This window comes from Trichosurus vulpecula, chromosome 5 (genome assembly GCF_011100635.1).
Source record: "Trichosurus vulpecula isolate mTriVul1 chromosome 5, mTriVul1.pri, whole genome shotgun sequence".
Lineage (NCBI taxonomy): Eukaryota > Metazoa > Chordata > Mammalia > Diprotodontia > Phalangeridae > Trichosurus > Trichosurus vulpecula.
Window position 1 is genome coordinate 236,679,768 of NC_050577.1, and position 24,793 is coordinate 236,704,560.

The 24,793-nt window shown below is 36.2% G+C and overlaps 1 protein-coding gene across 1 annotated transcript in view; it reads right to left on the bottom strand.

The window, feature by feature from the left end:
* Window positions 1-24,793, bottom strand: part of OTOGL (otogelin like) — a 194,270-nt gene that overhangs the window by 72,690 nt on the left and 96,787 nt on the right. Inside the window, exons 27-31 of the mRNA XM_036761187.1 lie at window positions 20,479-20,625; window positions 18,162-18,281; window positions 15,866-15,982; window positions 15,359-15,512; window positions 14,184-14,210 (exon numbers count right to left, since the gene is read on the bottom strand). Coding sequence (XP_036617082.1) covers window positions 14,184-14,210; window positions 15,359-15,512; window positions 15,866-15,982; window positions 18,162-18,281; window positions 20,479-20,625 — 565 coding nt within the window. The remainder of the gene's footprint in view (window positions 1-14,183; window positions 14,211-15,358; window positions 15,513-15,865; window positions 15,983-18,161; window positions 18,282-20,478; window positions 20,626-24,793) is intronic.

The following is a 24,793-nucleotide window of genomic DNA, read 5'->3' on the forward strand; positions in this document are numbered from 1 at the left end:
AATTCCTTGGTTTCTGTGACACTGAAATGTTTTGCCTTTCATTCTTTGAGTCTAACTTCTTTTTCCTCCTTCAAGTGCTTCTCAATCGTTTTTGCTGTATCATCCATCTTCTGTCCCTCACTAAGATGGAGGTCACTCAAAGTCTATCCTGACACCCTTCTATTCTCTCTCTACTCTTAGAATCACAGGATTTTAGATTTGGAAGAGACCTTATTGGCTATCTCATCTAACCTAGACCCTAAAATAAATCCCACCTATAACATAGCTAAGAAATGGGCATACAACCTCTACTTGAAAGCATCTCATGATGGGCCATCCACTACCTCTTGAGGAAGACCATCTCACTTTTCTACGGCTCTAATTTTTAATACATCTTCCCTGATACCAAGCCTAAATTTGCTCTTTTGTAACTTTCAAAAAATTTTCTTGGTTCTGTCCTCAGAGGCCAAACATAAGAAGTATATTCTCTCTTCTGCATGATGGCCCTTCAAATATTTGAACATAGCTGGATATCATTTCCCCCATGAATATTCTCCAAGCTAAACTTTCCAAATTCCTTCAATAAAGCCATATGATATGGACTTTAGTCGCTTCATCAGACTAACTGTTCTCCTCTAGACACTCTCTAAGTTAACAATATACTTCCTAATCTGGGGTGCCCAGAACTGAACACTACCCCAGGTGTGGTCTCCAGGTACAAGAGGGACTATCACTTCTATGTCCCTGAACACTATGCCTCTCATAACTCCCCTCGAGATTACATTAGTTTTTTGGCTCTTATTTCAACTGCTTGACTCATTTTGAGCTTTGAGATTGCAGTAATTAAACTCTCAAAAATTAAAATTAAAACCCTCAATAAAATTAGTATACAATTATATATAATTACAAATATATATTTAATAATGAATAATTAAACAAATAATTTAAATTCTTATTAAAACCAGCTATTTTATATTATTTTATTATATCATATACTATATTGTTATATTTAACATCTAACATATCTTATTATAAATAATATAAATAAAAATAATTCATAATTAAAAAATGTTAGCAAAACCAAAACCCTCAAAAATTAAAACCTTTTTCAGAGAAACTGCTATCCAACCATGCCTCCCCATGTTGTACTTGTGGTGTCAATTTTTGAGCCAAAGTATAAGTCTTCACACTTACCTTTAACTGAACTTTGTCTTAGTAGAGTGCTCTAGCCTATCAAGATATTTTGGGATCCTAACTATATCATCCAGTGTGTTAGCTATCATTCCTGTATTTGTATTACTTGGACATTTTATAAACATGCCATTTTACACCTTTTTCCAAGTCACTGATAAAAGAAATGTTAAATTACATAGGATTAAGTACTACAGTGCTCCTCTGAGATCTCCTGCCAAGAATATAATGCAACTACTCATTGAGTGTAACCATTTAACCATTTCTGAATCCTTGTAATTATATAATCTTCTACTCCACATCTTTCTATGTTCTCCCATAATAACTGTTTAAGATTAGAAGGCAGTGTGCTGTGGAGTAAAGATTAGTTGCTCCTAAAGTAAAAGGAATTGAGTTCAAATCATGCCTTTGATATCATCTGTGAACTTGGACAAGCTAATTAAGCTTCCTGAGTCTTGGTTTCTTCATGTGCTAAGTGAAAGAATTGTAACCTAGCGGTTCTTAAGTTATAATCCTAAGAGACATTTATCAAGTAGTTTGCTAAAATCTGGATAAACTATATTGGCAACATTCCCCTAATCAACTTTGAAAATTCAATTTAATTTGGTAAAAATGTATTAAGTGCTTACTATGTATCAGGTACTGTGCCAAGGTTAACCTCTTAAGACTATTCTTGATAAAGCTATTCTGGCTCTTAGCAATCATGGCTCCCTTTCCTAGGTGTTCACTAACTATCCCTTTAAAAGACAAATGAATGAAAAGCATATTAAGAGTGGAGTGGGTGGAGCCAAGATGGTGGAGTAGAAAAGCACTCCCTCAAGCTCTCCCAACCTTCCCCTCCTGAACAACTTTAAATTAATGCCATAAATCAAATTCTAGAGTGGCAGAGCCCTTCACAAAAGGTCAGAGTGAGACATTCTTCAAGACAATGTAGGAGGTCACAAAGAGAGATCTGTGACATGGTGGAGGAAGGTAACCCACAGTCCACCTAGATAAAACATCAGTAATGACAGAAGCAGCAGCAGCCGAGATGATAAGGGAATGTGCCAACTGGTCAGAAAGAGATGAGAGAAGACCCCATGCTAGCACTGGATGTAGGACCAGAAATTGACAATTCCATTGCCTAGACCCACTTCTGGGCCACAGTTGAAAGACAGACCAAAGCACTTTCATTCAAGCGGAAGTGGGAGCCCTGAGGAACAACTGTTTGTTGACTCCATTGTCTATACCCACTTCTGGGTCACAGTTCAAGGGCAAAGAAGAGCACTTTCAGTCAAGAGGGAGTGGAAGCACTGAGGGGCAATATTACTTCTGGCTCTAAGAGATCAGAGACCCTAAAGAAAGTATTTTACCACTCTCAAGGGAGAAGGGGCCCTGAGGAGCAGTATGAATTGTGCAATCCCAAAGGGATCAGGGGCCCTTCTTAGGTAAGGACTATTGTGAAGACCAAGAGTGCAATGACCATATCTCTTTCGAGATGATACCACCGTGAAAACATGTGAAACCCCAGAGCTAGCTCTGAAAAAGCAGTGCAAAAAAACCTGAAGTTTGAAACAGAGCCCCTCCTTGCCCTACATTGTAAATAGAGTCTAACTTTACAAAAAATTCCAAATCAATAAATAGAGTAGGAAAATGCGGAAACAACAACAACAACAAAGAATCTGACCATAAAAATCTAGTATGGTGACAAGGAATATTAAGACACAGACTCAGAAGAAGACAATAAAGTTAAAACATCTACAAGCAAAGCCTCAAAGAAAAATGTGACTTGGACACAAGCCAGCAAGAATTCCTGAAAGAGCTAAAAGATGATTTTCAAAATCATAATTACAAAGAATACTGATGAAAATAACTCCCTAAGAAACAGAATTGGCCAAATGGAAAAAGAGGCACAGAAGCTCACCGAATAAAATAATTCATTAAAAATGAGAATTGGGTAAGTAGAAGGTAATGACTCCATGAAATATCAAGAAACAATAAAACAAAGTCAGACACTGAAAAAAATAGAAAAAAAGTGTGAAATATCTCATTGTTAAAACAACTGACCTGGAAAATAGATTGAGGAGACTGTAGAAATTATTGGATTACCTGAAAGTCATGATCAAAGAAAAAACATAGATGTCATATTTTAAGAAATTATTAAGGAAAATTGCCCTGATATCCTAGAATCAGAGGGTAAAATTGAAATTGAAAGAATACACCAATCACCACCTGAAAGATCCAAAAATGAAAATTCCCAGGAGTACTATAGCCAAATTCCAAAGCTTCTAGATCAAAGGGAAAATACTTCAAGCAGGAAAAAAAAAATCATTCAAACATCATGGAGCCACAGTCAGGATCATACAAGATTTATTGGCTTCCATGTTAAAGGAGCAAAGGGCTTGGAATATGATATTCCAGAAGGCAAAGGAGCTAAGATTACAATCTTTTGGGGGGGGGGGGAGGAATGAACATTTAACTAAAGGGAGGTATTTCAAGCATTCCTGATAAAAAGATCATAGATGAATGGGAAATTTTACTTTCAAATACAAGATTGAAGAGAAGTATAAAAAGGTAAACATGAAAGAGAAATCATAAGGTACTCAATAAGGTTAAACATGTACCTTTCTATGTGGGATGATAATAGATATATTTTGAAGAAGTTTATCATTATTGGAGCATAGAAAGAGGGTGCAGAAGTGTTGGGATAATGTAAAAAGTGAAGGGGTGAGAACTAGGAATGCTTTGAGGCAAAGAGAGAAGGGAGAGGAAGAATGGGGAAAATTATCTCACATAAAAGAGGTACCAAAGGAAGAGCTTTTACAATGGAGGGGGAAATAGTAGGGGTCTGCAATATTTGAACCTAATTCACATATAAATTGGTTCAAAGGGGAAAATACATACATACATACATACATACATATACACATACATACATATATATATATATATATGTTCAAATGGTAATAGAAATCTATCTTACCCAACAGGAAAGTAGGAAGGGAAGAGCATAAAAAATAAGGGAGGTGATAAAAGGGAGGGCAGATAAAAGAAAGCAGTGGTCAAAATCAAAACAGACTTTAGAGGAGGGACAAGGTGAGAGAGAGAGAGAGAGAGAGAGAGAGAGAGAGAGAGAGAGAGAGAGAGAGAGAGAGGAAGGAAAAAATAGAACTCAGGTGGAAGGAAATGCAGTCGGTAATCATGACCGGGAATGTGAATGGGATGAACTCACCCATAAAATGGAAGTAAATACCAAAACAGATTAGCAACCAGAATCCAACAATATATTGTTTACAAGAAACACACTTGAAACAGAGAGACACAAACAAAGTTAAAATAAGGAGCTGAAACAGAATCTATTATTCTTCAGTTGAAGTAAAAAAAAAAGGTAGGAATAGCAATTATGATCTCAGACCAAGCAAAATCAAAAATAGACCTAATTAAAAAGGCTAAGCAGGGAAACTGCCTCTTGCTAAAAGGAACCATAGACAATGAAGCAATATCAATACTATAGAAATATGGATCAAATGGCATAGCATTTAAATTCTTAAAGGAAGAGTTAAATGAATTAAAGGAGGAAATAGACAGTAAAACTCTACTAGTGGTGGACCTCAACCTTCCCCTCTCAGAGCCAGAAAAAATCTAAGCATAAAATAAGAAAGAAGTCAAAGAGATGAATAGAATTTTTAAAAGGCAGATATTATAGAATTCTGGAGAAAATTGAATGGGAATAGAGAAGAATATACTTTTTCTCAGCTGTACATGGCACCTTCACAAAAAATGGCTATCTATTAAGGTATTAATAACCTCAGAACCAAATACAGAAAGCAGAAATATTAAATGAACTCTTTTCAGATAATAATGCAATAAAATTACATTTGTTAAAAGGCTGTGGAAGCATAGATTAAAAGCTAATTGGAAACTAAACAATCTAATCCTAAAGAATCAATAGGTCAAAGAACAAATCAAAGAAAAAATTAATGACTTCATTAAAGAGAATGACAACAAGGAGACAACATTCCAAAATTAGTGGAATATAGCCAAAGTAGTAGTTAGGGGAAATTTTATATCTCTAAATGCATACGTCAATAAGAAAGGAAGCACAAATAAATTAATTGGCTATACAACTAAAAAAAACCTAGAAAAACAACAAATAAAGAACCTTCAACTAAACATCAAAATAAAAATACTAAAAATCAAAAGAGAGAATAAATTTGAAAGTAAAAAATTAAGCTAATAAATAAAACTAGGAGCTAGTTTTATTAAAATAAATAAAATAGATAAACTACAGATTAATTTGATTTTTAAATAGAAATTAGAAAACCAAATTACTAGAATAAAAAATGAAAACAGTGACAACTGCACCAACAATGAAGATGGAATCAAAGTAATTATTAGGAGTTATTTTGCCAACTGTATGCCAATAAGTCTGATAATCTAAGTGAAGTGGATGAATATTTACAAAAATATAAATTGCCCTAATCATTAGAAAAGGAAATAGAATACTTAAATAATCCCATCTTAGAAAAAAGTTGAACAAGCCATCAATGACCTCCCTAAGGAAAAAACCACTGGGGCCAAATGGATTCGCAAGTGAATTCTACTAAACATTTAAAGAATAGTTTATCCTAATACTACCTAAAGGGAAAAATAGAAAAAAGGAGTACTGCCAAATTCTTTTAATGACACAAAAAAATTACCTAAACCAGGAAGAGCAAAAACAGAAAAAGAAAACTATAGACCACTTTCTTTAATGAATATTGATGCAAAAAATGTTAAATAAAATACTTGCAAGGAAATTATAGTAATATATCACAAAGATCATATACTATGATCAGAGAGAATTTATATCAGGAATGCAGAGCTTGGGCAATGTTAGGAAAACTATCAGCATAATTGACCATATCAATAACAATGAAAATGATATGACTATACTGAGAGATACAAAATACAATGCCCATTCCTATTAAAAATATTTGAAAGCATAGGAATCGATGGACACTTTCTTAAAATGATAAGTTGTATCTATCTAAAACCAAGGAGCAAGCATTATCTATAATAAAGATAAACTTGAAACCTTTCTGATAAGATCAGGAGAGAAGCAAGGATGTCCATTATCACCACTATTATTCACTATTGTAATAGAAATGCTAGCTATAGCAGTAAGACAAGAAAAAGAAGTTAAAAGAATAAAAATAGGCAATGAGGAAACAAAATTATTCTTTGTAGATGATATGATGATATACTTAAAGAACCTTAGAGAACCAACTAAAAACTAGTTGAAATAATCAACAATTTCAACAAAGTAGAAGGGTATAAAATGAACCCATATAAATCATCAGCATTTCTGTATACTACCAAAAAACCCAATAGGAAGAGATAGAGAAATTCTATTTAAAATAACTGCTCCCAATATAAAATACTTGAGCATCTACTTACCAAGACAAATCCAGAGATTATATTAACACAATCACACTTGTGTGAAAACAAAAATAAAAATCTAAGCAATCAGAGAACTATTAAAGGGCTCATGGGAAGGCCAAGCCAATATAATAAAAATGACAATTCTACCTAAATTAATTTACTTATTCAGTGCCATACCAATCAAACTACCAAAGAATTATTTTATAGAGCTAGAAAAAATAATAACAAAATTCATCTGGAAGAACAAAAGGTCAAGAATATCAAGGAAATCAGTCTTTTAAAATGTTAAGGAAGTAGTCTAGAAGTTCCAGATTTCAAATTGTATTACAAAGCGATCATCATCAAAGCATTCTGGTACTGGATAATAGATTAGTGGATTGGTATAATAGATTAAGTATGCAATACATGGCAGTAAATGACCACAATAATCTAGTGTTTGATAAACCTGAAGATACAAACTTTGGGGATAAGAACCCAACATCTGACAAAAATTGCTGGAAAAACTGAAAAGCAGTTTGGTAGAAACTAGGTACAGACCAACAGCTCACATCATATACCAAGATAAAGTCAAAATGGATATATGATTTAGACCTAAAGGATGACATCATAAGTAAATTGTAAGAATATGAAAAAAATGTTCCTGTCAAATCTATGGATAAGAAAGGAGTTTGTGTCCAAACAAGAGATAGGGGAGATTACAGGAAGTAAAATAGATAATTTTGATTACATGAAATTAAAAAACTTTTGTGCAAAATAAATAAATAAATAAACTAATGCAGCCAAAACTGAAAGGAAAACAGGAAACTAAGGGGAAATTTTTGCAATAAGTTTCTCTCATAAAGGTCTAATTTCTCAAATATATAGGGAACAAAAACAAATTTATAAAAAAAAAGAGCCAATCCCCAGTTGATAAATGGTCAAAAGATGTAAACACACAGTTTTCAGAAGAAAAAATCAAAGCTGTTGTTAATAGTCATATGAAAAAAATGCTCTAAATCACTAGTAATTAGTGAAATGCAAATTAAAACAATTCTGAGGGACCACCCCATACCCATCATATCCATTGACATGGCAGAAAAGTAAAATGATAAAGATAGGAGGGGATATGGAAAAAATTGAGACACTAATGCATTGTTGGTTGAGTAGTGTACTAATCCAACCACTGTGGAGAACAATTTGGAACTATATCCGAAAGACTATAAAACTCTGCATATCTTTTGACCCAGCAATACCACTACTAGGTCTGTATCCCAAGGAGATAAAAGGAAAAGGACCTAAATGTACAAAAATGTTAATAGCAGCTCCTTTTGTGGTGGCAAAGAATTAGACATGGAGGGGATGCCCATCAACTAGAGAATGGCTGAACAAGTTGCAGTATATGATTGTGATGCAATAATATTGTGCTATAAGAAATGACAGGCAGGATGGTTTCAGAAAAACCTCGGAACGCTTATATGACCTCATGCAAAGTGAAGTGAGCAGAACCAGAAGAACATCATACATAATAATAGTAATATTGTAAAGATGATCAACTGCGAAAGCCTTAGCTACTCTGATCAAGGCAATGATCTAAGACCAGGGCTGTCCAACCTTAGGTTATCTTAGGGCTGCATTAAAATAAAATAATTATTTGAGGGCCACACCCACAATAAAAAATGCAGTGCACTAACAGAAAGTGGGGGGACATGCGTCATCAACACAACAGGTGAAGGCGTGAAGCACAAAACAAACACAATACAACAAAGTGACAACACAACATTATAAATGTAGGTGCATACTGACTAGTCTGTATCATACAGATGGAACGCATCCCACAGATCGATTGAAAATTCTGTGCAATATGTTCCATCCGTAATACTGCCTAAAAACACCAAAGAAAATTAACATCAATGAAATTATTTATTAGTGATGGAATTAAAAATCTAAAATGCATTCCATGCAAATTATTATTTTATTTTTTTGCTTGTGAAAATTAAAACCCACAGGCAGGCTGCATAAAATCACACTGTGGGCCAAATGCAGCCCGAAGGCTGTATTTTGGACAGCCCTGATCTAAGACAATTCCAAGATCCATGATGAAAAATGCTGTTCACCTCCAGAGAGAGAACTGATGAACTCTGAATACAAACTGAAGCATACTTTTAAAATTTTTACTTATTTTTATTATTTTATTTTGTTTGTGTTTTCTTTTGCAACATGGCAAATATGGAAATGTATTTTGCATAACTGTACATGTATAATCGAAATCTAAGCACTTGTCTTCTCAAGGAGGAAGTGGAGGAGGGAAAGGAGAGAATTTGGAACTCAAAATTTTTTTAAATGACTGCTAGAAAATTTTACATGGAATTGAGAAATATTTAAGAAAATATATAAAAATTAAATTTTTAAAAAGCATATTAAGCACTATTAGTGCTATGCACTATGCTCAGTATTGGGGATAAAAGTACAAGCAAGAAAGAAAATTCTTGCCTTCAAAGCTTACATTCTAATAAAGGAACTGAGCATTTAATGAATATTTTTTCATTCATTTGTCCATTTATTTTAAAGTGCTATTTGTAAAGTCTAGTCTTATAACGCCTCTCCTATTCTACATGACCTTTCAAATATCACTGTCCATTGTTCAGCAATTATATCTGCTAGTTGTTGTTTTGTTTTATTACCCAAGGATGTTGTTCATCTGGATCAGGTGATACGAATTCAGGGTGTAGGGTAGACACCCCCCCACACACCTTCCATATCTACTGATATACGTAAGTGTTGACTCCCACAGTGGAATGCAAGCTACTTGAGAGTAGCGACTATTTCAGAGTTTTTGTGTATGACACATAGTAGGTACATAGGGGCACACAGTAAGTGCCTCACTGATGCTTAGTGATTAATTGATTTATTCATTATTACCTTCCCAAAACAACATCTCTTTCCTTAGTCTTCAAAGTCTGTTTGAACCTGTTACTGATCTGCTTCTGACCAAGACATCATGTTTTGCCTCTTGCCACTTAGCTCAGGACACTATGTCCCTATCAACCAACAGTAGCTTTATGTAACCAATATGATGCTTCTAGCCAGTACTTGAAAGAGAACCTTCTTTTCAAAACCTTTCTCACCAGTCAGCCCATGAGGCTTCAGACCATTCCACAGAGGGATCTCAGCAAGGTGTAACCAATCCAGTGCAGAAGGAAGAGTACAGTGGTTAGTAAGAAGGCAGTTTCACACTAATTCTAAGGGGAATACACTTAAAGTTCAAGAAAGAAGGACAAGAATCTCCTCCGGAACTAGGGGGGAATAATCTAGTCAGGTAGGGGGTGAAACAGGTGAATACTCTGCGTGTTTAAAACAAGGCAAGCTAAATTAAATAACTAAATTGTGTACTTATAAATTTGTCTCATCACTTTCATCTGAACCTACGGTTTCATCTATGTAGAGAAATCCCAGTGTGGAACTCCTGCCACTGTTGCAGATCAATAAGTTTAAGTCTTAGATAGTTGCCTGGGCCACCAAGAAGTTGCCCAGTCACAGAGCTAATATTTGACTAAGTTCAAGATTTGAATTCATGTCTTCCTGGCTCCAAGGCTGGCTCTTGATCAGCTATACCACGCCGACCCTGTAAATTACCCACCTATATGTTTATATGAGGTGTGCCACAGTGTGACAGAGAGGGAGCTGGCCTTGAAGTCAAGAAGACATGGGTTCCAGTCCTAACTCTGACGTATACTGGATATGTGACCCTGGGCAAGCCAATTAGCCTTTCTCGACCCTAAGCAAATATCTAAGAGGAGATGGTACTAATGTTTTCTCTCCTGAGAATTCCCTATAACAATGCCATCAAAAGTCCAGTACACATGTTTGTATGTATATGCACAGGCATACATGTATGTAAATGTCATTGTGTGTATGACTAAATTTATAAATATGCACACATATTTGTATATATACAAATGTGTATTGCATGATGTAAATGTGTGTGTGTGTGTGTGTGTGTGTGTGTGTGTGTGTGTGTGTAAAGCTGAGTACCTCAAAATTAGGGCTGTCACATAGCCAGTATGTATCAGAGACAGGACTTAAATCCAGCTTCCTGGTTTCAAGGCCTGCTCATTATCTACCTTCCCATACTGCCTCTTACGTCATTGTTATTGTTTATTAATGGCAAAAGTAGTGAACAAAGAATTACATACACACAATGCTTGCCATACAACAACTCAACAGCCTAAGATAGACAACAGGAGCAAGTGTGCTCCCCGATACACTCACTGTTACCATCCTGATGGATTGCAGGCTGTATTCTGAGATCAAGACCCACATTCAACCTCAGGGTCCTCCCTCCCAAACCCAATGAGGTCATCCAAAAGCACATCAAGATAAAGCTGAAATACATAATAAAACAATATTCTTCCCAAACTCTACTGTATAAACTTCTTACTATAGCAACCTGAAGAGATAATTACTGACTGAGCAATCCATTTGTATAAAAAGCGAAGGTTTCTGAATTAAATACAATCCACAATGAATTAATGGCCCGTTTCTCTATTTATTTTCATGCAATTTCACTAGTGACAGGGAATAAGAGCACTGACCCTATCATTAATTTTCTCCAGGGAGGATTGTAATTTAGCTGTCTATTTAGGCAACGATTCACTGCAGTAAAAAATTTAAAAACAGTAATAAGAATGTCTAATCAAATAAAAGGAGTCTGAAAGTACAGAAAGTACACCCAACTAAAAAATTCCACTTTCAATTTTAGCAAACACCACAAAGGAACACATACAGACATGGTTTCTTGTTCTTTCCTTTGCCAGGGATTACCAAATTTTGTGGCAGAAAGCCCTCTAAGGTCTTCTATACATTTTAAATTCTTCCTCAGAATAACTGTTCTCTTTATCAGTTTGATAGCATGTGGTATAATAGCAACCAGGAAAGAATTTAAGCCATTGTATGGTCTACAGAAGATTGGGGAGTCACAATCTTGCTTGTACAAATGGAAGAAATGATGAGCATTCTCAGAAGGCATCTTGAATACGGTTGAACAGGATTTTATTAGGTGATTGGGCCTTAGGGTCCTTAGCTGCCTGTTCCACATTGTGTTTCCTTCCTTGAAGACAGGTAAGAAACTGTACAGTGATCCTGGAATGGCCATGTCCTGTCTGGGGACAACTTTGTGAATTTGAGACAGTGAAGATCTCGGGCTCCCTGGTTGGAGTTGATTTTCCCAAGAGGAAATTTCTGAAAGGATGACTACCAAAAGGAGAAGAAGCTTAATCTTAGCCTAGCTTACCATAAGACAGGACCTAAAGGGACTTATTTGGAAAGTTCAGATCCAAGGTTATATGTAAATTTGTAAAATGTAAATATGTCTATTCACCAGTCCCCCATGATGCATTGTGTCTTGATGTTTTAAATATCAACCATAAAGAATGCAACATGATTAGGTTATTGCTGCTGCTTGTTAAATTTTCTGTCAATGTGCATTTATTTATGAGAGCCTTTAGTGTGTAGCACTTCTTTTGTGTGGAGTGAATAAATAACTGTCCCATATTTGATTCATATGATATGTTGAGTACCTTTCTACTTTCTACTTTTGGAGACACCCCAGATGTGAGCCAAACCTAAGCTTTAGGTAACTTTCCCTGAAAGAAAAGAAGTCTAGTCTTTCTAATTAGAGAACAGATTCCCATAGGATCTTGTGTGCCTGGAACTGGGAGTAACACTTAACAAAGAAGATGAGAGCACAACACTCCATCTCCCTGAGCCCTGGAGTAGTTATAATTGTTACACAAGATAAGGATCACTTGAGAATGAAGGAGAAAGAGAGAAACATTCAGAAATTACTATTGCATAAAAACAAAAGATGTTGACAATTTCAGTAAAATAAAATGTATCTTTAAAAGTGAATAAGTATATAAAAGAACTATATATGTACATATGTAACTCAAGGAGTGATTCTGTTGCTGTATATAAAAGAATTTGGAAGTTTCAGGAATGCAAGAGGTACAAATGAAAATTTTTATAATACAAATATATGGCAAAGAAGATTTTTAAGAAGCAAATTCATCTAAGTCAAACAACGTGACTGAACTGGGAAATCTCCAAGGGAGATTTAAAAGAATTTACATATAACCAAGGAGTGTCGAGGACCTATAATACTGTAAGAACGAACAGAGCTCAGATGGGATTTTTGAAGTATAATTAAGGCAAAGAGAGTTGGCCTAGCAAAGCAGCTAGAAAGCCAGCCTTGGAGTCAGGAAAACTTCTAGCTTTGCCGTTGACACATCGTAGCTGTGTGATCTTGGGCAAGTGACTTAACCTTTCAGTGCCTCCAATAAACTCTTTCAGGTTTTAAGTTGCTGATCTGCATTGGTAGATTTTTCTTACCAGGATCTCTGTACACCAATATAATAACAGAACAAAACTTTAAAAATGGGGGGAAAAAGCAAGAAAAGGAAGAAAAAGAGCCCACTGATTAGAGCAGAGAGCATAATGTTAATAGATAACAGAGCCAGAGCAGAACTGATCGACTTAACTTCTTTTTCCTTTGTCTTTGTGAATGTGATGTATATATGTATATGCACATACAAATACAGTTATATAGTTACACAGTTATATATAAAATAATGTAGAAATAAGTATTAAAATTAAAATATAAAAAACTCAAACACTAAAAACTCATGGTTCCAGTTCTCCACCTGTAAATGAGTGTTTCTGCTCATGGACAATGAGAGTCCAGATTAAACACCTTATATTCTGTTACTTCTCATACTACACTCTCAAGGTCTCTTTGAAGAATTTTGGAATCAATTTTGTGACATGGGACACACTGATGCAGCATGATGTGTCCACATCAAAGAAGGTGCTGTGCTCTATGAAGTAGAATTGTTGTAGTGCAAAAGAAATGTGAGATGTGCAAATTTAGAGACATCTCCTCTCCAAATGTTCATTTGTACTATTTGCCCGCGACCTGTGGTAGACTCTTCTGAGCTTTATTAGAAACAGTTGGACACACTGCACCATGATTCCAATGTAGTGATGCCATTTTGGTCCTCTTGGAGAATGAAGGACAACAATCACCAACCAACCACAACATGTTAATATTCGATTGCACATATTATACATTGAATGAAAGTTTATGAAATGTTTATCTTTTTATGATTATCAAACAAAGACATTAGTGGCAAAACACAGACTTTTAATATAGTGTTTCCAGCTCCTACTACACTGATAAAAGGCATTCTTTAACTTATGATATTTCTATAGCCAAGGAACAAATATTTTTATCATCTCCACCATTAGTGCACAAATAACTACAAAGAGGTAAAATCACAGGGAAACAGAAATGTGTGTGATCTCAAGCAAATCATTTCCCTTCTCTAAATCTTAATTTCCTCACTTGGAAACTGAGGAAACTGGAGATAATCTCTAAGACTCCTTCCAACTCTAAATCCAATGATCCCAGAAATGAAGAAATGGATTGATTTTAGTAATTAAAAGCTCTTGTTGCATTAAATCACATAAAATAAATAGTTCTTTGCTCCTAATCCAAATTATTCAAAGGATTGTCACACAAGAATGGATTTATTGAAATACCATGTTATGCTTTATGGGGGGGGGAAGTCACATACCTCGGTTGTAGGATTCACAATCAAGTGCTAAAAAAAAAGAAAGCAAGAAAGAATGAATGAATGAATCTTAAGCTATTAAAAAATGCAGCCAGTTGGTTATTTCAATCTCAAGCAAAATAAAACTTCTGTTTATCAGTAACAATGTAGAAAGAACATGAAGTCAGATCCCAACTGAGAGATAACATGAGGTAGCAGATTGCATACGTGACATGGAATCAGGAAAACATCACCTATGATGTGAGCAGCATGAGCAAGTCCTTTAAGCTGTCTGAGCCTCAGTTGCTTGATATGCAGAATGAAGTTAATAAAAGCTGTAGTACCTATTTTAGTACATTGTAGTGAGGATCAAATGAGATAATTTAGGTAAAGTCTTTTGTAAAACTTGAAGTTCTATATTAATGTTGGGTGCTATAAATTGGCAACTCACTTTGATCCATGAAGATTCTCTGACTATAGTACATCTTAATTAATTGCAAGATTTCCCTCAGAGTTCATTAACAGGTGGGAAACCGTGTGTTCCCGATTTAAAAATGTCAACCTAAAACTCAAAATCGTTAAGTGTGCTTCAACTGACTTAGCTCCTACACAAGCAGAATAATAAGTAAAAAGCTTCTAGTCTGGCAGTGAACTCAGGCTAATCAGAAAAGCAAAGCTTCAGAAATGGTGGGAAGATTGGGATCATAAATCACATCCTTGAAGGTTTTTTTAAATATATAAGTAATTGGTGCCATGTTAAACTTACTGACAGCCAAATACAAACAAAAAGTAAATTCTAAAAGATATATGTTGGTAAATCTTCTTGACACCCTTCAAATCCTCTCTCTCATAAGTGGAATGAAAAGATTGGTTTGTCTTAATTAAGGGGCATTATGTTATATTATATTAATTTTATAATTATAAATAATCTAATATGATTATATTTTTATAATTATGTGATTAATTAGAATTTAATTATAAACTAGCAAAGCTGTTATATTTTAATTATGATTATATTATATTTTATGTATATATAAATATATATTAAAAATAATTATATAAATATAATATACATAAATATATTTAAAATTTATAATTATGTAATTAGTTAGAATTTTAATTTTAAATTAGTGAAGCTCTTTCATTGGCTCACATCAACCATGTTCCTCACTGACATGCATTCTAAGCTGAGGACTCACCACAGATAGGGCCTCTCCAGTGAACTGAGACCCCCTCCTGACAACACTTGTAAGCATAAGCCGCTATGCTTGAACAAAGGCACTCACAGTCCCCAGGCAGGAAACAGTTGCAAGTATCTGTATGGCAGTTTTTGACAAAGGAAGTCACATCAATCTATACAAAGAAGAGAATGACAATTATTTTTTTAATTAGTTTAATATCAAATACTGCCAAGGATATACTTAATAGTTTTGAGTAATGGGCTACATTTTCAAAGAAAATTTAAGTCCATGCTTTATTAAGATTTATTAGTAGCTTAACACTGCCACCTAGAGGATTATGCTAATCTCAGCATCCTAGAACCTAAAATCAACCAAAGACTATTTAAAAAAAAACAGGAGGAGGTGGGAGTGAGACAGGGGAGCTTGGAAATTCAAATGACACTATTTCATAGATAAAATATTTGCCCTAATCATATTACTGTTAGAGATTCAGCAGTTCTAAAATTTAACAAAATATTCCTTTACCACATTTCGGCAGGGGGCGAAAATATCACTGTACAAAATTGAGCATTCTTTCTTGGCATAAGGAAACTTATTTTGATACGCCTCACAGGGCCTGACAGTCTCATTTGGCTTTTCACACTGTTGGAAAAGAGAAAAAGAAGCAGATTGTTTGTAAATGTGTTGAGAATAGCACAATGGAAAGGTACTTGTATAGCAACATATAATTATAATCAATAATAAAAGTGTTATGTATGTATATACAATATATAATAGTTTGTAAATAATTTAGAATTAGGAAATCAATCAATCAATAAACATGTACTGAGCAGTTATTATGTGCCATGCACTGTGCTAAGCACTGGAAATCATAAAATTATAAGCACCAACTAAACAATTTCTGGAATTTTGGGGAGAAAAAAAGGAGTGGAATGTGTTGTATGTTATTTTATTTAGAAAAATAAGGATATTCATAGGCAGACTTACAGGGAAAGTCTACTAAAAGGTAGTATGATGATTCTGGGGCCCAAAACCATGATCTCCAAGACATCTCCCCATCCTATATTCAAACACTATATTTATATTTATATTTATATCTCTTGATGCTAAATAAACTTCACCTAAAACAATTTGGTGTGCTTTGCATGTATTTGTGAACACTTTGGTGTGTTTTGCATATCAGGCCTCTGGACCCAGATGGTTGTAGAGGAGAAAGTGAGGCTGGTGACCTTGCACAGCCCTCCCTCACTCAAATCCAAGTCAACTGCAAGTCATGCCATCATTCCCTGATGTCATGGTCCTCTTCAAGAACAAAGGACAAATGCAACAATGTATTTGTGATATAAAATCATAAAATTTCCAAGTGGAAAGAACCTTAGAAATCTATTTCTACTTCTAAATCCAACTGCCTTTTCTCATTACCTATTTCTACTTAACCCTTCAGCCTTTTTGACACTGTTGATGACTCTCTCCTCATGGACATTCTCTCCTTCCTTGGACTCCTCTTGACTCCTCTCCTCTCCTCTCCTCTTCTCTTCTCCTGGTTCCTTTTTCTTCTCTTCTCTTGGTTCTCCTTCTACCTGTTTGACCAGTCTCCTTTGCTGGATCATCATACCCCCAGACTTGGTACTATGACATTCTTTCTTTTGGTGATCTCATAAATTCCCATGGGTTAAAATATAACCTTGAAGATGACTCCCCAATACGTATTTGTAGTCCTAATCTCTCTTCTGAACTTGCTTCCCTCATTGCCAATTACTGGCTGGACAGCACCCCTTGTACGTAAAAAAAAAAGGCCTCTCAAAATCAGCATGTCCAAAATAGAACTCATTATATTTCCTCCTAACCCCATCCCTCATCCAAACTTCTCTATTTCTTTTAATTTTTTAATTGTGATCAAAATAAGGCATTTAGAGTATGAGAAAAGACCTCCCACAACCTTTGCAGAGGTGGGAAGTATGGAAAATTATGTATATTTTCATATTTTTGAGGTATTTATGAACTTTGATGATTTTTTTTCCTTTTTTGTTTAATTTCTTTTTGTTCTGGGAAGGGGCAGTGGAAAAATTAAGCAATTCAAAAACAAAACATATCAAAAAATTCTAAACTATTGAAATAATTTCTGTAAGCATTATAAAAAATACTTAAGTAAATAACAAAGCCACTTAAGACCCCCTAAAGGAAGCAATGATACATCTGGTAGATATAATTAAGAAATCCTTGCAAGAATACTAGATATTTTCTATTGATTTTTTAAAGAAAACCAAGATTGAGGGAAACAAATGTTTCTGCCTCTAGAGAGTAACTGGCAGTGTAGTGTGGTAGAAAGAACAGTGGCTCTGGGGTCACAGGATGTGGATTTGAATCATCCCTCTGATCCTTATTACCAGTGTAGCCATGGGCAACTCCCTTTTTCTGTGCCTGAGGTTCTCCTTCAGTAAAATGAGCAAGGTTTGCATCTAGTGATGGTCTCTAAGGTACTCTCTTGATCTATTATTCTATGATCCAATCCCAACATTAATGATCAATTCTAGGAATTAGTTTATTTTATTGTAAATGTAGAGCTGGAAGAGACCTCAGAAGCTATTTAATCCAACCTTTCTCATTTTAGAGATGAGGAAACTGAGGCCCAGAGAGACGGTGTCAGTTCCCTACATCCAGAAGAATGTTTCTTGTTGGATACCAATAACACCATCTTTATAGAATACAGATGTGGATGTCAGCCTCAATTCATTTTCCTAGAATGGCAATTCTTATTAATAAAGTCTGGCTGAACATATATTTTGTGTAACTATTTTAAAAGAATGAACATTTAAATTACCTGTCCTATTGTCCAGCTTTCTCCAAACACCTGAGCATTTCTCACTTCCAGGTTATTAGATGTAGTCATATCATTTGAAGTACATTTGTCAAAGTTTCCACACAAACCTCCAAGTTTTCCCTAAAGAATAAGCAGAAATTTCTCATAACATCCTGTTGTCAAACTAGTGTTTGTAAAATGTGATTCATTAGAATTGTTCATACATTTAAAAAGTATTTTGAGTTAAATATTTTCATAATAGTCATTTATTAATAAAAAAATGCTCTGCTAGAAATACACTGTGTTTTTACGCCTTACACCCCCATCCAATAATAGTGGTTTCCTTGCAGTTCCATGAACAAGATACTTCATTTCCTGAATCTGGATATTTTCATTGGCTGTCCCCCATGCCTAGAATATCCTCCCTCCTCATCTCCATCTCCTGGCTTCCTTCAAATCCCAACTTAATTTTTACCTTCTATTGGAAGCTTTTCCCAATCCCTCTTAATTATAGTGCCTTTCCTCTATTACTTCCTATTTATTTTATTTGTTTACTTAGTTCTTTATCCTGTATGTGGTTTGTTTGTCCATAGTTGTTTACCTATTCTTTCTCATTAGATGGCAAGAACTGCTTTTTGCCTTTCTTTGTATCCCCAGCACTTAGCACAGTGCCTGACCCATAGTAGGTACTGAATGAAAGCTTATTGACTGACTACAAGAGACTCAGAGGTTATCAAAATATCACCTATTTTATAGATAAGGAAAATGAGGCACAGAGAAATTAAACGACTTGAAGAGAATCTCACAGTTAGTAAATATCTAAGGTAGGATTTTAATTCATTTCTTTCTGCCTTCAAGGCCAATGCCTATCTATTATGCCTACTCTACCTCTCATTTGCAGTTATCGTTCCAATTTTCCAACAAATCTGTGATTTCACTCCAATACCTTTGCTAAGAAAACCTCAAATGGGATTATAGTCAGTCAACTGAAATGACTGAACATCAACACCCATTAGAAGGTGAGGTCCTTGAGGGGAGAAACCGTCTTTTATTTTTGCTTGTATTTGTATCCTCACTTGTTGGTAGAGTGACTAGCAATGCTTAGGCAGCGAGGTGGCTCAGTAGGTAGAGCAGCAGATCTAGACTTCAGTCCCAATCCAGCCTCAGACCCTGCTAGCACTATGGCCTTAGGTAGGGCACCTGTCTTCATTTTTTTCATCTATAAAATAGGAAAAACAACTCCTACCTCCCAGAACAGCTGGGAGGACAAAAAGTAAAATCAAATGTATAAAGTGTTTTGCAAACCTTAAAATGCTACATAAATGATAGCACAGACAGACAGATAGATAGATAGATAGATAGACAGACAGACAGACAGACAGATAGATAGATAGATAGACAGATAGACAGATAGACAGGTAGATAGAAAGATAGATGATAGATAGATAGATAGATAGACAGGTAGATAGAAAGATAGATAGATAGATAGATAGATAGATAGATAGATAGACAGATAGATAAAGTGAACCTTTGTTGCTAAATCTTTCAAGGTTAGAAACCAATAGCACTGCTGACAACCAATTTTTACATCTAACCATAGACTTTAAGAAAATATCTATGAGGACAAACATGAATTATTTTGACTCTAAGCAACAGCTTCTTCCTTCAATACTTCAAACATCTGTGGTTTCTTTGCTGCGGGCACACCATCCAGTGATGTAGGTCTCAACCCCACCATGACCTGGTAGATAATCTTCAACAGTTGTTGTGGCCAAAAATTCCTTTTCCCCTGAGCCAAACTAGTGACAAGCTTCTCCAAATGTAGTTATGCCGGTCCTCTGGATGATAGATGTACAGTCTCTTGCTGGGCCAATACTTGAAGTCTTTCCAGCTTGGTAGGATCTGCCAGAGGAATTTAGAGCTTGTGCTCTGCTGGCATAGCCTTTGAGAGCCTAGGGTCAGCCCCAGGGCAGGCCAAGACATTGGAAGGCTTCAGTGGAAGTCATGGAACATCAAAACATTTAATCAAAACATCAAAAATTTCATTTCACTTCCTTTATCTCAAATGGAAAAGGGCAACATGGAAGAAAGGCTAGAAGATCAGCTGCAATCAGAAGGACTCAATTCTTTTCTCTGATACATTTTAGCTGTGTAACTTTGGACAAATCAGCATCTTAGCCAACTCTCTAAGACTATAAATCACACATCAGATACTTATTGCTATTCATCAGTATTGGGAGTTTTCACACCAGAACTTTCATACACTGATTTTTTAAAAGGAGGTTCATGTCCTCAATCCCCTAAAAAAATCTGAGTTAGATGTCAAATTTTGGCCTACCCTCCACTGCGATCCAACTTTGATATGTATGGTTGTCTTCTTATCCCAAAGAATTGTAATGTCTTTCTCTGGGAAGTGTACCACAGCATAGTAGCCGGCCTTCCAAAGCTGATACGTTGGTTTATTTTCCAGGAAACCTGACCGTTTCTGAGGCAAAGAACATTTGAATAAAAACATCAATTCCATGTTAGCCATAACAGAAAAGTAAACCTCAATTACTGTCATGCAAAGTGAACAAGTATCTGCTGGTCACCTCTCTTGTTCTAAGTATTACTGAGGTGTGAGAAACACATAAAATAAGATCTCTTTCAAGCTCTTTGTGAAGGTCAAATGAATACAAGTGCAATACAGTGCAACTCTATAAGGTTATAAGCACCAAATTCAATGCTAGTTAAGACTTGAATGGAGGGGGAAGTGCTTTTCAGGCATAGAGATTATGCACAAAGAGAGAAAAGGAGGCAAGAGTAAGGAAATCACATTTAGGGGAGAGTAGAAGAGACTTTAGGGTAAGCTAACTTAGCCACATACCTAATACAGAAATGTCCTCAAAATTATCACTGGCAAGTCTTCATGCACCTTCATGTTAAAGACCCCTCCTGATGGGAATTTTAGTTCTTCATAAGAGCCACCATTCAATTTTAAGGTTAGCTTTAATTGCTGGGATTTTTTTTAAATGGACAAGAGTGGACTATGAACATATGAACAGAGCACATGAAGAAGTGGCATAAAAGGAAGAGAAATGTATAACCAGAAGAGGAGGTGAACTGCTGGAGTATTGAAAAAAAAAAAGGGATAACCAATGGGCAGCTTTTATGCACCATTCGTACTCATACAAAATGAGGAGACCTGGAAGAAGGTCCCAACATGTTGAGTGGACTCACCTTCATGGAAGGGATATTTAAGAGAACATAGCTAAACCAGCGCAGGATGAGAAAGCATGGATGAGGTGCAATCTGCACCACTGGAGACAACTGTTGAGATCACAGATCTGTCCAAGTTTTAAAAGATTTACCCTAATTCCATTGTAAGCTCCTTGAGAGCAGGGCTATCTTTGGCATTTCTTTATCTCCATAACTTATCAGAGTGGCTGGAACACAATAGGCACTTAATAAATGCTAGCTGACTGACTGACCTCCTAGTGATGTCTATCCATTGATCCTAGGTCTTCCTGTGAGAGGCACACAGAATAAGATTTAACTCTTCTAGATAGTGGCCTTTAAATTGTTTGAAAAGAAATGTTCTTTTCTCTAGGCTAACATCCTTATTTCCTTCGATGACTACTGATATAACATAGTTTCATGTCCTTTGATCATTTTGTCATGGTCTGTCAGTTCCCCTTTTCTAGTCTTGACTATTACCAAATAAAAGTAGGATAATGACATTACGCTGCTTCAGACAAAAGTCTGTGAACCAGCCCTCATCACAGAATGTCACCCTGCCAAGAGAAGTCTCCCCCTATGTCCTTCCTGAATAAGTGAGATAAGGAGATCCCTAGCACCGAAATCTGAGACAAGAATCTAATTAGCCTAATTGTGGAGCAGTTCTAATTAGCAGCAATCTAAGCAGCTCAGGCTCATCCCCTAACTCCATACTGCTACCCACAAGCAATCACTGCTCCATCTCCAGGGGCCCTGTTCTACCAGGATCATAAAAACAAGGCCCATCTCTCAGGCCACAGTGTCTGAGCTTCTAATCCAGAGAAAGCCCACAGACTCTCATAAAGGGACAACTGAAGAAGGAACCGCAGAAACCATGGCCTCAGGAAACAAGGTTCTATGTGAGTGACTTACCTGCAAAATCACCTGGTTCTCACTGTAATAACCTTTCCCAGAATGCTAGAAAAGCTGGGGATGGAAGATCAGATCACTAGCATTAGACCCTTGCCCTGTCTATTCTCACTAATATAGATTGAGCCTGTTTGGGTGCAGGGGGCAAGGACTGGGAGTTGGAAAAGCAGAGCATGACTAACAAGCAGAGTGAGTCAAGCCATACCGTGCTTACCTAGTTTACCTGTATGTCTGTACCCTTTGACTTCCCAACAAAACTCAGCTGCATGGATAGAGATAGTTGCCACCCCACAAGAAGACCTTTTAAAGAAACAGGCAAGAAACCCCCAATCCAGAACATATAACTGATGTACAACTGGCCCTAGACAGGGTACATGAGGCTGGCAGAGTGTCCTTAAGATCCTGTGGTCTAGCTGCACAATTACACTGCAAATACAATCTAGACCCAGAGCCAAACACTGAATAAACTAAGAAAGCTAAGGTGGCTATATATGATGAGGTGATAACCAGCAATGGAACCCATCTTATGGTTCTTTTGCGCCTGCCATTAGGTGAAGGGACAGGTGACACTCTACCATATCTACCAATTAGTAGTCTGGTAGTTAGTTAACTAGTATCTATTAAGCACCTATGATGTATCAGGCACTGTGCTAAGTGCTAGGGATACAAAGAAAGGCAAAAAACATTCTGTACTCTCAAGGATTTCACAGTGTAATGAGGGAGACAATACACAGACAATCATGAACAAAAAACATAAAGGATAAACTGGGGGTAAGCACTAAAATTAAGGAAGACTGGAGAGGCTTCTTGAAGAAAGTAGAACTTTAGCTGAGTCCTTGTCAGGGAGACCAGGAGACAGAGGAGGAGAGCCAATTCCAAATCTGGGAGATAGCCAATGAAAACGCTCAGTCAGGAGATAGATTGTTGTGTTTAAGGAACAGCGAGGAGGCCAGTGTCATTAGATCACAGAATGAGGAGGAGAATAAGGTATAAAAAGACTAGAAAGGGACCAGGTTATAAAGGGCTGTCTAAGTGACTTTCCAACCCGACAAGTGATCTTACCTCTATTACAAATGTACCCTGATGGTAAGGTTACGGGTCTCAAAATGGCCGATCACAAATGCACACATCATTTGGGCATTAGATCATCACTGGACATCTCCAGCTCAGCTATTCTCCACTGGGATCATCATCTCTACTCCCTCTCCCTTGAAAATTGCACTCCATCCCTGGAAGTTTCCTAGTCTTTTATAGATTGGCTTTGGCCTTAACCTGCTGGGTTCCAGGACTCCCCAATACTCCTTACACATCTGTTGCCATGCCACTAGGAACGAATCTCTCCTTCCTTCTTCCTGTCACAAATTACTTTCCAGATTCCCTGTATGTGTTGTACAAAAACTCCTTGTAAGCAGAGACTATCTAGCATGCTTTTATTTGTATTCCCAATGCTTAGTATGGTGACCATCACAGAGGAAGTAGTAAATAAATGTTTCTCTCTCTCTCTCTCTTTCTCTCTCTCTCTCTCTCTCTTTCTCTGTATCTATCTATCTATCTGTCTATCTATCTATCTATCTATCTATCTATCCATCTATCTAACCTAGCTATCTATTACAAACTACTTCTTCATTCATTGGTATTCTCTTTATTAGAACTACGGACTTCATTGATGTTTTGTCAGGACCCTCAAGAAATTCACAAATGGCAGTTGCGAACACACAAGATATACCTCTAGGGAACACATGACATACCCTGCCAGTTACTCTACCCATAGGTCTAGGTCATAGCAGCTGTGCTGCATCACTGGACCAATGATCCTTCCTTGTTCCTTCATCTCTTCCTCTCATTTATTAATGGCTTATTGGTCTATTAATGGTTAATTATTATTCTTAATTATTCATTAATGGGCAGCTAGGTAGTACAGTCACTATAGGGCTGGGCCTAGAGTCAGGAAGACCTCATATGCTTACTAGTTGCATAACCCTGGACCAGTCACTTAACCTCTGCTTGCTTCAGTTTCCTCATCTGTAAAATGGGGATAACAATGGCACCTACCTGCTAGGGTTGTTGTGAGGTTCAAATGAGATAATAATTATAAAGCACTTAGCATACTATACAGCACATAGTAATTGCTATATAAATGTTAGGGGTTTGCGGTTTTTTGGAGGGGGTTAGTTAAAGGCTCAACCCCATCACTGAAAGACCCACTAATCAGGAGTCAATAGTCTCTGCTTTTATGACTTGCTAAAGGTGTCTCTAAAAAGGAAGAGGGGCAGGTATACTTCTTAGGGCTACTAACTGCAGCTGCTGCTTCCCCATCCCCACAACTCAGCTACACTACTCTCCTTTCTGTGTAACACAACTAAGATAAACATGGCATCTTAGAGTTGGGACAGACCTTAGAAACCATCTAGCATAACCCAGAATATACTCACCACCTAAAACACCTAATCCAATCACCTAGTAGCTATTAGCATCATAAATGGATAAATTGGTATTCTTACAAAAATAATCATTTTTAATGAATTCTG